General features: G+C 37.8%; 1 protein-coding gene across 1 annotated transcript; it reads right to left on the reverse strand.

The window, feature by feature from the left end:
- Positions 1-66: 66 nt before the first annotated feature.
- Positions 67-6,560, reverse strand: actr10 (actin related protein 10). Its single transcript, XM_020933721.2, has 13 exons — positions 6,334-6,560; positions 4,638-4,707; positions 4,472-4,554; positions 4,262-4,370; positions 4,061-4,168; positions 3,642-3,709; positions 3,463-3,542; positions 2,512-2,547; positions 2,286-2,359; positions 1,816-1,889; positions 1,642-1,723; positions 1,363-1,564; positions 67-1,079 (listed from the first exon to the last, which is right to left on the reverse strand). The coding sequence occupies exons 1-13, from the start codon at positions 6,408-6,410 to the stop codon at positions 898-900; spliced, it is 1,245 nt and encodes a 414-aa protein (XP_020789380.1). The 5' UTR covers positions 6,411-6,560; the 3' UTR covers positions 67-897.
- Positions 6,561-18,360: the final 11,800 nt, after the last annotated feature.

Here is an 18,360-nt window from a genome sequence, read left to right on the forward strand (position 1 = left end):
ATGTAATTAAGGATGCATGTACTTGCAGTTAGCAGTTTTCACAACCAAAAATGTCACAAACCAGCCTTTGTTCATTGCTTAACGTTTATTCCTACTCAGCAAAATACACTGATGGCGTTTACAGGTAAGTTTTCAGTTTTAAAGGCAGCTATTATAATACATACAGAAATTATATCGAATTGTATGTTACTCTGCAATTTCAAAACAATAAATACATTAAACTGGTGTAATCTGACACTGTAAAAGCATTTCCAAAGTATGTAAATTCAAAACTGGAATGACTGGAGCATCCTTTATACTAGATGCTAATTCTAGTAATAAGCAGGTTAACAGTCATATTCAAACGTTTTCTGAAAGATTGGCAGCCACATGATTAACAGTTAGCTCCTGATTAGCTCTGACTATAAGAGTAACTTATGGGTAGAGTAATGTAAAGTAACAATGACTTTATTAGACCAATGCATTATTACTTTTTAAAGGTGCACTTTGTAACTTTTTGAGTAGAGACAGAAAGAGATCACCAGCTGTTTTGCCTAGAATGTTCCACAGTATGCAATTAATACTATCTATCTCCATGGAGACAAGGAGGTGCCGGCATCAGACCAAATTACAGGTCAGATGTGTGGAGAGGCGACCCCGCTTACATTAACAATGCATGTTTTCAGTTATTTTTTACACAATAAAACACGTGTAATAGAAAAATGACAATATGAATAGATTTAATGCTATAGTGTGGAACATTGCAGGAAAGGCAAAGCATGAGCTAGATAAACTAGATAACAAGTAGCAGACCTATCACCAGAAAAGTTACATTGTGCCCCCGTTAACTAATGTAAACTGTTTATAGTTTGACAACATATCATAATTTAACTGTACAAAATACACATGTTTCCGTGGTTACTTCTCTGTAGAAAAAGCCCTCTTCATGAGTGGAGGAGGGGTCTTTCCTGCCTCATACAGGGACTCGGGAGGAGGTGAGCTCAGGCAGCACCAATCTGGAATACGCCCTGTTTGGTTATAATAATCTCTGGACACTGAACGACTGCCCAAAATGTCCTGGAGAGCTCCAAATATGGCACCTGGAAAATAGACAACATATATATATATAATTTAAACACTGATAGAAAGTAAGATATTTGGGTAACAAGAGAAGACAAATGAAACAGACTTTTCTTAGAATAAATTTGTCCAAAATATTTTTCTATAAATGTTTTTTGGTACTTTTTGATTAATAAGTCAAAATAAATTAGGAAGAGCATGCGAATGGATGGAGCTTTTTAATTTTCTGCACACCACAAAGTTCTTAACAAACAAACAACTTGTCACGATCTGCATGAAGGTCTGCAATAGTAATAATCTGACCTCCGAGCCAGGCTGTGCAGTTGGCTTTGGCCGGTGGGGAGTGGATGCGGAAGCTCTTGCTGGCCAGGACCTCACTGTACTTTGGTTTCTCCACCAGGAGGCGTATTTCTGCCAACAATCTGTGTAGAAAACCAGGGAGCATGGCAGTTCCTCCAATCACCACCAGGTTTTCAGAGAGCACTTTTCGAGTGTCAATGGGGCACTGAAAATGAAATAATTGGATCATTAGATTAGATATTTTACAGTAACTCTTAAATTACAAATGTCCACAAACATCACCTTCACAAGTGTGTCTAGTATTAATGTTGCTACACTCTTCTCTTCATTGTCTTGTTCAAACAGAATCTCCATAAGTGAGTCTCTGGCAAAATACAAATTAAAAACTTCAGTTCATAATTACAACGTTAGGGGGAGAAGAATGTGTAATATGATTATAGGATAAGAGAGGCAAACCTGATGGAGCCTTTGACGTGTAGAATTTTCTCTCCATCCAAAGGAAAGTCTACATCTGGGGGAGGAGCTGGCCGCTGCAGATAAAGAAGACAGTTAAAATTCACTACAACCACATGTCAGAAGATGAAGGTCATAAAATGTAATAAAGAAATTGTTGCATTAGAATATCAACTATATACCAATTTTCTTATACTCATAAAAACAAATGAAAATTTTAAAGGTTTGTAATACATCCAGAGTACTGTGTCTATACATTTGTGAATTATATTACAGGTACTGTTTGATCAACACTGACAGTCTAGTGTTGCCAGGTCATGTTTGCAAATGAGAATTGGTTATCAAACATTTTACCAGGTTAAATAAAGTTTAATCTAAACAGGAACAATCAAATATAAATATCAATATTTTAATTTTGTCAACTCTGTCCAGCTCATCAGTGGCAGCAAAAAGCAAATGTTGTTACGACTCACCTCTGCTTCTGGATTAAATTTAGCGTCTTGAATCTTGAGCCCCCTCTGCAGGTCACTGACAAAGCATGTCCTCACTAAATAAGAACAAAAAAAACAAACAAAAAAACATGGGGATGCACCAAACAAATGTACACTGACTCACAATGAACAATTATTACCATTTTACCATTACTATACTATTATATTATTACAGTAATATTCAACATTATTGCAGTATACAACTTACCTTTGATATCCTCTACAATATCTTCTGGAATGGTCCCTGTGGAAGATAAAATATTGATATTTAATAAACAGTTGAAAAAATTATTACAATATTTCCACTATAATGAGTGTCTATAATGAATATATATTGAAATTAATTTCAAATAAAGACAACAGAGTGGTTGGTTGCCTTTATGGCTATCTGGCTCACATACTATCATTTTGTTTTTTGAGGTAAATTTTTAATTTCATATCCTGAGATTTTAACCAGCTAATAAGTGTGGCATGGGCAGTTCAAAGAACACAAGTAACAGACGGATTTTGTGAAGAGGGGTTTGTGTTTCCCATATCAATGGAGACTGTGCAAGAGGCTAGCTAGCAAAGGAGCAAGCTATGGACATTTGAGATGCCACAGGCTTTTTACACCATATATGGCAGCTGTTGTGGTAGAAGAGGTAATACTGTGAGGGAATGAACACAAGAGACTGTTGGATTGTGTGTTTGTTTTTCCCGTATCCATGCAGACCATGCAAGAGGCTAGCTAATGAGCTAGCTATGGACATTTGAGATGCTATTGGCTTTTTACACCATATGTGGTAGAAGACCTTCCAGAGGAAACCCATGAGGAAATGAACCATTTTCTCACCAACCAAAACACCAGAGCAGAGTAAAAACAAGGTCTTTCCTGTTGTGTTCACCTGGCTCCCTCTGGAGGCTGCTGTGATGCTGGGGAAACTTTTGGCCCCTGCTCTCCTCAAACTACCGTGACACAGATCTGATGACACTCTCTAACCAGTTCCCCTGTTAAACTGCACTGAGACCTTTGACTGAGACACAAAGGAGACTGAACCTGCACAGTTGAAATGTTGCAGCAAAACTGCTACAGTTTGCGGCAGCAAAACTTGAATTTCCCTCAGGATCGATAAAGTATCTCTCTTTCATGATGACAGTTGCTTATGCTTTGAATACTGACCAATTGCAGCAGCTACAGTCTGCCCAGCGCTGGTGTCTGTGTCCACTGTGCACTGCTCCACCAAAAGGGCATCCAGCTCTCTATAATAACAGAGGGCATACATGAGAAATGATTTACAAATCAATACGTTTATGAAGATTTTAAAGTCTGATGCTAAAGAAAATGTGAACTCTTCTTACTTGTGAATAGCCTTTCCTCCCAATGGTAAAGCCTCCCAAGCAGGAAGAATAGGAGTGCATTCATAAACCTGATGCCACACTTAAGGTACAGAATTCTTTCATTTTAATTGATTATATTGTAATTACATGTTCAGTGTTATAGTTCCTAAAGTTTTATTTATTCACAAAAAATATTCAAAAAACATGCTTGATGATAGCAAACTATTTCTGTAGCTCCTCTAATCACCATGAAACACTCAGCAGAAATCTATATCTGACCCATCCACAGGTTTCTAAATAATGGGAAGTTAGGACTGTTTCTATAACAATTAGCAATTTAAATAAAAATATAACTATCTTTCGAAAAAGAAAAAGTATATTAGTCTATTTCTGAGGAGAATATTGGTACTATATTTTTGCGTTTGACAGAATAAGGATACAGGCAGCACCAGTGTCTCTGTGTGTCCACAGTCCATCACTAGAGCAGAGTTTATTCCTAACGTCATCACAGCCATGAGGTGACTCGGGGCAAACAGAATAGAAGGAACCTTAAGAAGAAAAAAAACACATATTTAAATATTATACACACAAAATATGAGTATGACTAAAAATGTAATTGTTTTGTTGATCAGAAGCGTTACCTCAAACTGTTTGAAGAAAACTTTGGTGAGTGTCTCTCTGAAATGCGATGGGCAGAGGATGGACTCGATGATGACCACTCTTCTGTCGCGAGGATTCACCAAAAGATGTCTGCATCAAATACAGACAGAAGGGTTACTTCAAAAGATCATAGACGTAATAATAAAAATTTTAAACATGAAGAGTTTGATATAATGTAAGGATATATGTACCTGAAGTAAAGTATGTGGATAAACTCTTTGAGAATGACATAGAGCTCTTCTGTGTTGATGTTGTACTGAACCACTTTGACAGGCTGTTTGTAAAAAGAAAATTTTGTTAAAATTTTGGACATTTGAAGCTCATTCAATTACATATTTTTGGCCCTAAAGCACTTACTTGCTGTCCTGGTCTCCGGATCTCGCTCGGAATTATGAACCTGGGCCCCGTTTCCCCGGCGAAGCCACATCTATGGAGGGAGGAACGGAGGATAATTACATTTTACAGGTCCAATCAAGCACCCTTGCCTCTCAGGTCCTGATTTTAATTCCTTAGTGTTCTTTTCCTCTTGGTGCTTAAAGGTGCACTGTGTAACTTTTGTCATGGAGTGTCGGCCAACTGCTTGTCTACATGGAGCTGTTATTGCTTTGCCTGGAATGTTCCACAGTAAAGCATTAAACTCATCAACCCCATGAAGTTAAGCAAAAATGAAAGTAGGCCAAGATACAGATCTATGGAGAGATTTTTCATGATATTTTTAACCAATAAAAAGTTCTGTAATGGCATAATGCAATATACACATGTTTGATACCTTATTAAGCCAATGATGTTCATTATGTCTTCTTATATACTTTAACTTCTTAGGTTCTTTTTAAAGACAATGCATTGTCTTTAAAAAGAACCTAAGAAGTTAAATGTTTGATACCTGTTGGACATTTCAGGCAAAACAGTCACATCCCCACAGAGACAAGCAAGTGTTTGACCCTCGACCAGAAAAGTTACACAGTGCACCTTTAAGTAACCCTCATTAGACTAAATCATGCTCTAATCCTTCAGCTTGTTACAGTCAAGAAGGCTCTGAGCTCAATAGCTGCAGAAGGGTTCCACTGCTCCAGACAAAATACCCCAGGACCATCAATGTATATGTATGTATGTATGGGTCAAATGCAGTGTATCCAACAGAAATAATTAAATCTACACTAACCACCTTATAAGAATGCGCTTAAGCAAAGTTACAATTTCTAGGTTGTTCTAAATACAGCTTATGGAATTAATATTACAGTATTGTACAAAGAATCTGATTTGAAATGACACATTAACAACTCTGTTGTACATCCACAAACAAAGCACTCTTCATTAGGGGTGGGAAAAAATATTAAAATATCAGAATATTGTATTGTTTAACGTGATGACACAGTATCAGTATCGTGGGCTGCTGTATTGATAGATTGCCAAGAGTACTTTTTGGTCTATTTTACTAAATTAATTTGATACAGCGCTACAGTTTTGTTGCTTGTTTAGACAACGGAAACTTGTTTATGCAACACATTTGACATATTCACTGTTTTGATCATTAAAATGGGTGTGTTTCACTTTGCAGAAGAAGTGGTTTAACAAAGACTTTTATTATCACAGTTTCACAGATTCATGTGATGTGCCTGAAGGTCCAGAACATGGTTGGATAATATTGTACAATGAATGCCTCTGTATCTACTCACTAAGAGTTTACAAAATAATATAAAAATCTACATGTTTAATTTAACACTTTAGTATCACATAAAGTATTTTGAACGTTGCTTTCTTTAAGATCTAACATTAACCATTTTCTTCCTTCAACGACAAATAACAGAAACATATTTAAAATGAATGAGAATTACAATATGTTAGCTTGCTTTCGCTAATGCTACTTTAGCTTGGGCAGCAGCTACTCTACATTATACATTTATTTTACTGTCTTGCATTATTTTATATAGCTAATTACAATACTGAGCATGTTATATACTAAATCTGTGTAATGTCGGGGTTAATTTTGGGGGGGAAAAGCCAATACGCCCTGCAATAGTTCGTAGCATACAGGCTAAAGATAGACACTCACTTTGTATACGCCGCTCCCAAATCTATGATGATTGCAGTCTTCTCTCCTCCGCTGACCAAGCCATCAAACAGCGGCATTTTAACAACCTCTAAAACTACGATTAAAGACTGAAATGAAGACGATCATTTACAGATTTCGCCGGACATTTGATTATTATTATTGTGCTGCTGCTGTCAGGTTGGGCTGGTGCCTTGAGGGCGACAGGGGCGGTCCAAAGATGTGCCTGAACAAAAATAAACCATTACATCAACATGACAGTAGACATTACACAAACTTTATTGATTCATAAGGGAAATTATTTGGACACAGTAACTCCCATATCACAATATACATATTATAATCATAAAGAGTAAAACATATAAATGGTAATAAGAAATTCTAAATAAGTCGCAAAAAAGATAGCAAGAAACAGGTGTCAAATAAGGCATAATTATATAAATATACAAGTCAAAAAAAAAAAACAAAAAACAAACAAACAAACAAACAATAAAATAAAATCTCAGCCATATTTAAGAGGTGATAAGGAAGATAGTGTAACAATGATATGACGACTGAAAGGACATAGGGTCATCTGTTACACAAGGGTGAGTTGTTGTATAGTTGTAGGGAGTATTATCTTTTACATAAGGCTGAGTTGTTGTATAGTTGTAGGGAGTATTATCTGTTACATAAGGGTGAGTTGTTGTATAGATGTAGGGAGTATTATCTGTTACATAAAGGTGAGTTGTTTTACATCTCTATGGTGTATGGAATTGTTTGGTCTTATTTTGTGGCATTTAGCTTAATAGCATTCACTAATTTCTGTACCAAAATAAATAGCTGCATAAATAATGAATTGACATATGAATCACTAACTCAGTCACATGTATTTATATAGCACATGTAAAAACTGTAGCAGACCAAAATCCTCACAGGTTTAGTATCACAAAATTATTAAAAAAATACAAGAGAGCCATGCACTAATGCTCAAAAGAGAATAAATCAGAGATACATAGAGTTGACCTATTCCAATATAAAGAGTCTAAAACGAATCTAGGAAATGTTAATATGGTTTCTTATAGAAGGATGAGGTACCACAGTCATTTCAAAGGATAACTGTACTATAATTGGTTTGGGTAAAACTGAACAACAATGTTTAATGTTAGGTCAGTCTGTCAGATAAATCAAGGAGCAGATAATATCACACAAATTATGGCATTTCCAAAAATACAATCATTAAGATAAATGGATTTAAAGTGTTCTTGGTGTTATCTTGGATTATATATAGCTTTCCCAAAATTAGCCAACTGTTGAGCACTGTCACTCTGAAATAATGCTCTGAAATGTTGTGCAATGGAATATAGCCTCTCTGTAATTATTATAAATCAAAAATAACTGGGGCATATTCATTAAACAGACATTTAGCATTTTACTCTGGTATTTTTATTTTATTTTATTGTATGTTGTTTTTATTTTTATTTCATTCTCCCTTAACCCACGTCAGAGGCAGGCTGGTGCGCAGAGCGGTGTTGTGCGTCTCTTGGCATCTCTTCGCATGTTCCTGGCATCATGGACCAGCGCCTGTCTCCAGCATAGGAACGCCTGTTTGATTCTTCTGGGGGTTTATCTCCAAGAACTGCAAAATACGCACGTTGCATCTTCTTCAAAAGCAAAAATCCATCATGCAGTCCGTAAGGTAGGTCTATTTTTAGCCACTCGAGCCACTCCATCCCATATAGCGTAGTTGTTTTTAATGCATAATGACTTTGATATCGCGGATTCACTAACAGATTTTGACGTGACAGGAGAGGGAGTACGTGGCGTGTACTTGTTTACAGTGCAAAAATGCCATAGGCGTCGAAATGCAATTCAATTTGATCACGGTAAAAGTGGATTGCAAAACACTGATGTAGCGTACACCGCAAGATTTATGCTTTTTATTAGCCTTTTATAGTATGTTATAGTATTTGACAAATCTTCCTAGCTTATTTATTGCGTTAAACAGCAACAATTGTGCACATAACCTACGTTTTTGTTGTTGAATTCAGCATCGTATAGCTGATCACGTGTTCACCAGTTTGTGCCATGCATTTTACTCCCAGGATTCACGCAGGGAGGATAGAGACTCAGGGAGATGGATGGGGCTGTTATTTTTAGTTGGAGTGTGCAGGGGTGCTGGCTAGGATGGCTGTGCAAAACATAGGCTACTTTTCCCCATATTACCACGAACTGAAGAAATATGCACTATAAAAAACTCCATGGAATTAATACTGTAATAGGGACTGGTTGACTACTTTGTATGCGTTCATGTACTATTACTATTTCTTCTTATTAAAGGTCCTATATTAGGCAAAATTGACTCTTGTGAGCTTTAATGTTGTTAGCTTGTCTAAAACATATCTGGAGTTGTTTGTTGATTCATTCACACAAGCTCAAAATGCTCTGTTCCACTTTATCCTGAACCGGTAGTTTTCAAGTTTTCAGCGGCTACTTTTTATTTTTAGTTCAGCAGAGATTGACATTTCCACAGCTGAAATGATCTAAATGATTCTAGTGAAGGTATATTGAGTTAAAAACACAGTGGAGCTCTTCCTGTGTTACCACTTGATATTGTGTGGTGTGTAGTGTTTTCTGTTTGAGAGAAGAACTCAGCTAAATATACAGGGTTTGTGTGTCAAATGAAACAAAACACAACTCTTTATATATGTTTGATGAGGAAACAACATAGCATAGATAAGAAAATAGCATAATATGGAGCCCTTAAGAAATATGCATGATAAATACTATAGGATATCTACTGGTTGACTATTTTATATGAATTCATTGACTATGGCTATTTCTTATTGAAAATTTGACTGTTACTACAAATGGTTTATAGATAGGATAAAATTACAGTGCTTTTTTTTTAACCACCAACACATTATTTTGTCTGTAATGAAATAGTAAGCCAAAAATAGCATTCAGATCTACATTTTCAAACAAGTCAAGATAAGACACCCATCACTCACCCGCCCACTACGCAGAAGGTTGGTGGTTCAGTTTATGCAAGACATTTCAACTGTGTTAATATGTTAAGGGGTTTCTGTGTATTAATTAAACTATTGGAGCCTATACTATAGACTTAATAAAATAATTACTTATGGGTGCAGTGCAATATGTAATAATATGTTATAATGGGAGGTCTGTAAGCCGCTTGTCTGCATGGAGATGTTTTTACTTTTTAAAGAATGTTCCACTTTATGGCATCAAACCTACAGAAAAATACCATCAGCAAAATGTCAAAAATGAGAAAAGTGGACGCTGAGTGCAGGATTTTCCAAGAAAAATTGACTTATTCCTGTTTGCATACAAGTATTGTTAAAACATTGTGTTGAAATTGAATTTTTCTTCAAGTTTCAGGTTGTTCATAATATCATAATATTATAATATTATAATAAGAAAGAGTTCATCAATTAAAAAAGATTTCTGTAATAGATTTTCGTTTCTCTGCACAAATATTTGAAGTTATTGTTATTTTTGGGGTTTATATGACATGAGTTTTCTGATCCGGCCCCTTTGGGATCAAAGTAGGTTGGATACGGCCCCGGGACCAAAATGAGTTTGACACCCATGTTTTAACACATGCATACTTATTATAAGCGGGGTCACCTCTACACAGATTTGACCTTTAACTTGACCTGGTGGGCCATCTGCTTGTCCCCATGGAGAAACAGATATTGTTTATGCTATACTGTGGAACATTTCAGGATAAGGGGGCAGATATGGGGCGGCAGTAGCTCAATTGGTAGAGCGTTTGTCCACTGATCCAAAGGCTGGCGGTTTGAATCCCACTCTTGACCTCCACTGACCCATAGATTGGTAGGATGATTCCAGCTCCCACAGATGAATGCTGTTGTTGTGTCATTGGGCAAGACACTTAATCCTGCATACATTGGTGTATGAATGTGTGTGTGTATGATTGAGTGGTTCCTTGTTGTAAAGCGCTCTGAGCGCCTTGAAGGTGGAAAAGTGCTATATAAAAATGTGACCACTATTTACCATAAGTAAATCGTATCCTTTAAATCAAAATATGAATTCAACTCAACTGTAGTGTAGATAATCTTTTATATGTGTCCTCCGCTTTGTTTCTTGTTGCAGTTTGCTCTGAGAGGCAGAGATGGAGACTGCCTGGATACTCCTCCGCCTCATCCTCATTAGCGCCCCCTTCTTGTGTGTCAGTGGTACTCCGGTCTACCTCTCCAGCCTTACCCCCACGCAAGACAGTGATTTAGTGACTACTGCTGCATCCACACTAAATATAGACTCCACCAGGCCTGGACTAGGTGAGTTGCACTGAGACATCAACTCCCATTACGCACTACAGTTTTCTAATGTCTTAAATTAATATTGCGAATTAAAATGTCCAAACTATAAAGTAATCATCCATGTGTGACATAATCTGTTATAAATATAAACTAGACACAACAGAGTAGGTCTTATTTAAAACCATTCAAATCAAGATTCTGAATTCAGTTGAAGAAATTTTAAATCCTACCTTTTTTGCAGAACACACTGAACTGGATGAGATAGAAACTGTGACCCATGATGGAAAATGGAATAAGAAGAAAGAAGTCAAAACTCCAAGACAAATTCCAAACACACAGGCACCAAATGGGCAGGATGTTAGCTTAGCTGCTACAATACCAACTGAAAGTGAAAATGTTGGTGAGGAGGACTCTTCGGAAAGTTGGCTCTCACCTCTGGATAGTGAAGAGGTCCCGAAACAGTTCATCAGCCCCCAAATGTCGACAGAAGGAGTTACCATGACGACGATGCAAGACCCCCTCCTGTTGCCCGCCATAGGCCCCCTGCCCAAAGAGGACGGAGTGGAGAGTCTGTGGACAGAGGCGGCTCGGCCCAGTGGAGGTGAGTGAAGGGTCTAGTATTGTCAATAGTTTGCCAGTAATGCAGAACATTGACTTCTGCAACACGAAAATGTGAGTCTGGTCACTGGTGAATCTAAATGGGTTCAGTTGGGTGTGATTGACAGGTGTATTAGCCAATCAGAGACACACATGCTCTGTCTGTATCAAAATAAATATAACTGAAAAAGAAAGGAAAAAGTACCACAGAAATATGACACTGAAAAACATTGTGATTTCAGAATCAAGCACTGAACTCAAATAAAATTAATACGAGATGAGAGAAATGACATTCAATTCAAAATAATAGTGACCAATGAGCTCCTCTGCTTCTTAAAGATGCACTACACAACTTTTCTGGTGAAGAGTCTGCTACCTACTTATCTCCATGGTGATGTTATTGCGTTGCATGGAATGTTCCATGATATGACGTTGAGCATATTCATCTAATGTGGAACATTCTAGACAACATGGAGACAAGTAGGTAACGGCCCTCCACTAGAAATGTTACACAGTTTAAATACTGTGCAGGAAAACCGAAAGAGGCACAGGTGGCCACCCTGATTGTCCAGAAAAAAAAAGTTTAATGTCATACTGTAGAATATCCCAAAGCAATACCATCTCCATAGTAACAAGCAGGTGATGGACCCTCCACTAGAAATTTTTAAAAATTATAAACTTAGCTAATAAATAAAGTGAACAGTAGAGAAAGAGAAGGGTCCCTTTCGCTTCACTGCAGTCGCCCACAGCTCCTGACAGGTTTCCCCAGCAGCACTGAAGTTTATATGAAACCAGTCAGTCAGGTCTCGTAGGAGAGAAGGTTTTTTTTTTTTTTTTTTTTTTTGTAAATGACTTTCTCCACGCTCCACTTTGAACACAGTGTGAATGGTGACAGTCTAATTACCTTCTATTTCTGTTGGCTGCTTGGAGATGGAGGGACTGCAGCTCTGGCTTTGCTCTGGGAAAACCTGTGGGGAATAGGAATGAAACCAGGACTCCCACTGCTGCAAATAATGCAAAAGGGGAATATTCAGTGACACAGCAGAGAAGTAAAGGCCTGTGCAAATATATAGGCACTGTGTCTAAGGGGGGTAGTGTGTATAGTTATGCATTTGATTTATGTTGTGTTTCTTAGGGACACTCAAAGATGATTTATGTATTAACAATGAAATTAGCCATGTTCTCTATAATCTTTACATATTTACATTTTAAATGTTCATTAATGCTGTGCTTTCCCATTAGAAATAAATACAGTAAGAAATAAATAAGAATTTATTTATTCCATTCTTGCTGATGGTAAACTATATACTACAGTACCCAATCTGCACCATCAGCATGCCCAGCTCCAATCACTCACACACATCACTTCCACACCAGCCAAGGTGAGTGAAGTATCTTGCCAAAGGACACAATGACAGTGGGCAGCCAGAGCCACCATAGGACAGATTTTTTTAAATGCATTGCGCTAAATTAGAATTGTATAATATGATTTAAGAAGGAGGTTTAAACCTGGTCTAAACAAGGATCGAACCGGGTCTAAACCAGAACTAAACTAGGTTTAAACCAGGAATAAACCAGAACTAAGCCAGATCTAAACCAGGTTTAAACCAGGAATAAACCAGAACTAAGCCAGATCTAAACCAGGTTTAAACCAGGAATAAACCAGAACTAAGCCAGATCTAAACCAGGTTTAAACCAGGAATAAACCAGAACTAAGCCAGATCTAAACCAGGTTTAAACCAGGAATAAACCAGAACTAAGCCAGATCTAATCCAGGTATTCTATACCTCCAGCAGACACGATGGGCCCACTGCCCCAGGACGATGCCACAGAGAGCACCATGTCATCTGAATCTCTTCCCCTGATCTTTGAACCGCTCGAAGACGTCTCACCAGAGGGGGCGCTGTCTGACCGACTCAGGCCAGGCCCTGACACAGTGGAAACAGACAGCGAAGCCCCGCCTCCGCTACTCCCTGATTGGACCTCACCAGGACAGACGTCTGGTACTGAGCTAGAAGAGCCAATTAGATCGTCCGATACTTCTCAAGGGGCGGGTTCTGAGGCTGGAGAGGATGAGGTCTGGACAGGTAAAAAACACACACTACCAGCTCTACTGTGAATAATTAGAGGAGTCAAATGTGATTAAATACATGTGAAAACTGTTGGCAGTTCATGTACAAAATTATTAAATCTTGTTTCCATTGTAAAGTTAACCACATATAGACCAAACATCTGCCCCCTCTGTGAAATCTAATGAATACTTATTACTTATTACAGTGCACAGACGTGATTATCACAATCTCTGTTGATGGCCTCTCCAATTATGAACCAATCACTCATGCACTGGATTCATAACTTGGCCAAGTGGGTAAAGTGTCTTGCCTTTGGACAACAGTCTTGGTCCAGGGGTCTCATTACAACAGTAAGTTTTGGTCAGAGCCACTAATAAGAGATAATAAAGGGTTACTCAAACCTGTGTGAAAGAAACAAAACACAACTCCAGGTATATTTTTGAGGAGGTAACAGTATTCTAACATGGCTTAAAGCTCACAAGAGTCAGTTTTGCGTAATGTTGCTTTAAATTTCATTAAAAAGCACAAAGAGTCTGTTACAACATGAGCTTAGCAGTGTCCTTAGAATCTCCTTTATCTCAATATCTCTGTGATGCGATGTTTTGAACAGGTGCCGTGAGGACATCAAACCTGGAGGAGAACTCACAAAGCGCCCGCCCCTCCCTCTCATCACTGCAGCGTCCCACGACAACGGTGACCATGACAACAGCCACCATGACGACAGCCACCATGACAACGCATCATCAGCATCACCCCAAATCCAGACCTGGGTTTGACGAGATGGAGTCTGATGGTAGGGATACTTAATAAAATAAAATCACTAGGAATTTTAATTTAATTTGAACAATGCATTTTTGAGCAGATTTTGTTTGTATTATCCTTGAGAATATTTCTGCTCTACACAATAAGACAATTCCTTTTCCATTAAAATGCAAGTATATATATCTTTGTACATATATATATTTTTGCTTGATGTTCTTGACAACTGAATAATGAGCTAAACTTCAAGGTGCACTGTGTAACTTTTGTGGTGCAGGGTGACAAGCAGGTGATAAACCTGCTTGTCTCCATGAAATGTTTCCCTGGAATTATCCATGAAAAAATACATTCTTATTGCGATCTGGTTCACCTCTCTTCAGGTGCTTTGCCTTGAATGTTCCACAGTAAGGCATTAACTATTGTCACATGGAGACAAGTAGGTGACACCATCAGGTCAATTACAGGTCTGATCTGTGGAGAGGTGAGAACACGGCTCACAGTAAGACTAAATACTCGCTAGGTCAGTTTCCTCAGTTGTGAAGTTGTGTTTTGTTTCATTCACACATGTTTATTACACAAACACTGCTTATTTAGGCTGAGTTTTTCTCTCAGGCAGAAAACACTCAGTTCCACCTTGTGATATCATGCAGTAATACAGGAGGTGCTCCACTGTGTTTTTAAACTCCAGACACCTTCACTAGAATGATTTGGATGATTTCAGCTCTTGAATTTCTAGTCTCTACTAAACAAAAGGTAAAAGATAGATGTTGAACTACCACTACATGACATCACAAAGTGGAACAGTGCATTTTGAGCTTTGGAAGTGTAGACAGACTAATAAAAAAGGGTTAGTCAAACATGTGTGAATGAAACAAAACACAACTCCAGGTATTTTTTTGAGGAGGTAACAGCATTCTAACATGACTTAAAGCTCACAAGTCAATTTAGCATAATATAGGACCTTTAATGTTGTATTGCAGAACATTCCTGGCAAAGCAGTAACATCGTCATGGAGACAAGAAGGTGCCTAGAAAAGTTACACAGTGCACATTTACAAATGTTTACAAAAACATTTGATTAGAGCTCTACAGTCATATATAGTTTCCCAGCCTGTATTGATTCTGTTTATTATTTGAGCAGAGGATCGGGATGAAGACGAGGAGAACTCAGAGGAGTCGGTGGAGGAGAGTGAAGAGGAGATGAGCGAAGCCCCAGACACCTCCACCCCTCCCCCCTACAGCCTCATCCCTCCTCCCCCTGTGTGGGTCCAACGCAACCAAGGACTAAGTATGTACGGCATAGATGTACTGAAACTAAGGCAAAAAATGAACGTTAATGGGGAAAGCTTATTCTCTGTTGTTGTTTTCTAGTGCGAAGCTGGGTAGAGCTGATTAGAGAGAAGGTAAGACTGCCCCCTACTGTCCCACAGAGAGAGTGATTATCCAGATTTCAGCAGTACAGATTCCCAATTGATTTACTTACTGTATTTGACTATGTCTAATTTAAAGCAACAATGTGCAACTTTCTGGAGGTGGTGAGTTCATGGAAAAGGAAAGTTAAAAATCATACTTTGGAATTCTCCATGAAGATAAATACATTGTTATGTCATACTGTGGAATATTATAGTAAAAGGAGCAATATTTCCATGATGACAACCAGATGAAGGTCATCATACAGGCTGGTTTGTGGAGATGCAGACCCACTCAGAGTAAGGACGCAAAACAATTACATGCTTGGCTTTAAAAGCTTGTTTCCATGAAAACTGCACTGCTTTATTTGCAGTGTTCCACATGAAGGCATTGGACTGATCTATATAATTTTTTTCTTTATTTAATCTAGCTAATCCCTCTTTCCTGTGTGTTTAAATGTGCTTTTGGTACTACATAAATTCTAGCATTAACCTCCCTGGCCCTGTGTGTTGTTACCATTGACTGTATTTATATTGTATATATACTGTACTCTATACATATATTGTTTCAGGCTGGTTATGTTTCGGGGATGCTGGCTCCTGTCGGAATAGGGATCTCAGGTGCTCTGCTGCTCGTGGGCGCCCTCTACAGCATCAGGACGATACACCGCAAGAGACGCAACAGCTTCAAACACCAGCGACGGAAGGCCAGACAGCCAGAGGTCAGGAACAGCCCTAATATTATGTTTAGACAGATATACTGTATAGATTGCTATTTGAAATTGACCCATACTTCAGTATTATCTTTATGAGCAGTGAACCCTTCTCCAGATCTTGAGCAAGGATATTGGTCAGAATTACCCAGATATAGAATTAAAAGCCCTATATTAAGCAAAAATTGACTTTTGTGAGCTATAAGCGTTAAGCGATAAGTGTTAAAATGTTGTTACCTCCTCAAAAACATGCCTGGAGTTTTGCTTTGTTTTATTCACACATGTCTGAGAAATCTTTTATATGGTTTAGTTTATTTAGTTTTAATTTTACAGGTACCACAGGAGCATTAATCAAATAAACTTCAAAGAAATGCTTTGTACCAGACTATAGCTCTCTGAGCTAATTTTCTGCAGTCCCTGAGACATACGAAGCATATTATATATTACAGATTATTAGTTTGTCTTTTATCTCCAAAGCTCAAAATGCTCTGTTCCACCTAGTGAAGTCATTCAAGTTAAAAGCTACCTTTAACCTTTAGTTCAGTAGAGATTAGCAAAATTATCCAAATGAATCTAATGAAGTTGTGTGGAGTTTAAAAACACAGTGCAGCACTTCTTGTACTACCACATAACACCATCAAGGTGGAACAGAGTGTTTTCACTTTGAGAGAAAAACAGCCTAAAAATGAAAGATTTGTGTGTTAAACATGTGTGAAAAAACAGATCATAAAATAGCATAACATGTCTCTGTAATTACTCCACATGACAACTGGCACAAAGTTCAGCATCTTTTCTGTCAGCATAAACAAAAGTAATATAACATTTATTTTTTAAACAGTAAGTATCAGTTAATATTGACAGTTTTTCCCTTGATTTTTCATGATTATTTCTCTGTAGCAGCCTCGTGAGCCGGGCGTGAGTGGACAGGACCAGGCCATGCTGCTGGCTGACAGCTCTGAAGACGAATTCTGAGCAAGCTCCAGGTTTTTAAGGTGGAGCTGAGTTTTTAAGGTGGAGCCGAGTTTTTAAGAAGGAGCCGAGTTTTTAAGGTGGAGCCAAGTGGGCCTGAAGACCACATCCACAGAGAGGGGAGACTCAGGCTGAACTGTCCCTGTGTGAGGTCTGGAGCTGTGGACAGGAGAAGGGACAGAGACAGTGGTATGAAGGCAAAGGGCTGCACAAATTTAGAAAGAAAAGATAAATAACAATTAATAAATAATTAATAATGCTAATTGATTTAATAATTGCACATACTCAAATTGCTTTTTCGTTTTTGATTGCTCTGTGTTGTGCAGTCCTACAGTATGGCAGGATGTGAAATATGTTCAGAGGTGGGTAGAGTATCCAACAATTGTACTGTTACTTGAATATAATATTAGGATAGAGCACAATAATGAGAAACCTAAATCATACCTGTTAAGTATAGTATTGTCCAGGAAGAATAGTTAATGTGGTAATAACTGATGGGGATCCAAAATAAAGGATAAAAACACCTAAAGAAACAGTGCAAGAAACACAAATGTTCTGATCATTAAAAATGGTCAAATAGTGAATTTTGTCATTAGTCACAGTGGGAAAAGTCACCCAGAACTTTTACTTGAATAAGAGTACTGTTGCATTGTAAAAAGAGTAAAAGTATGGTATCTGAAGCAAAAAAGTACTCTGAGAAGTCAGTTCTTAAACACATCAGGTAAATATAACTGCCCACCTCTGAATATTATAACAATAATATAAGAGCTGTGAAGAGCCAAGGCACTCTGTCCAGTGGTGGTTCGATCCGCCATTATCAGTTCAACTGTTAAGATGTCTCTGATGTGTCTGTCTGTTAAATATGTACAATATAAAATGATGACGTCTGTGTAATCCCTCAATTGTCCAGGCATCATTCATAAGGAGAAATCATCCAGTTCTTCTGCTATAACGTGGGTCCCAGTGAGACCAGTGCAGTGTTGTAAATACAGATGATGTACAGTGAATGTGCTGACTCTGGGTCAGACATGTTAAAACAGGGTTTGTATTTGTCTAAAATGTTTTAAAAATAAGATCTAAAATTTGATCTAAAATATCACTGACTAAAAGTCTTATGTTCACTGTTGTTGTTCTTGGGTCAGAGTCCAGTGTAAATGTATTGGAAAGATGTGATTTAAAAAAGAAATCTCCAAACCACCAGTTAAAGGTGCAATATGTAACTTTTC

Source organism: Boleophthalmus pectinirostris, unplaced genomic scaffold (assembly GCF_026225935.1).
Source record: "Boleophthalmus pectinirostris isolate CB_2022bp ecotype Guang Dong unplaced genomic scaffold, ASM2622593v1 HiC_scaffold_13, whole genome shotgun sequence".
NCBI classification, from domain to species: Eukaryota; Metazoa; Chordata; class Actinopteri; order Gobiiformes; family Gobiidae; genus Boleophthalmus; species Boleophthalmus pectinirostris.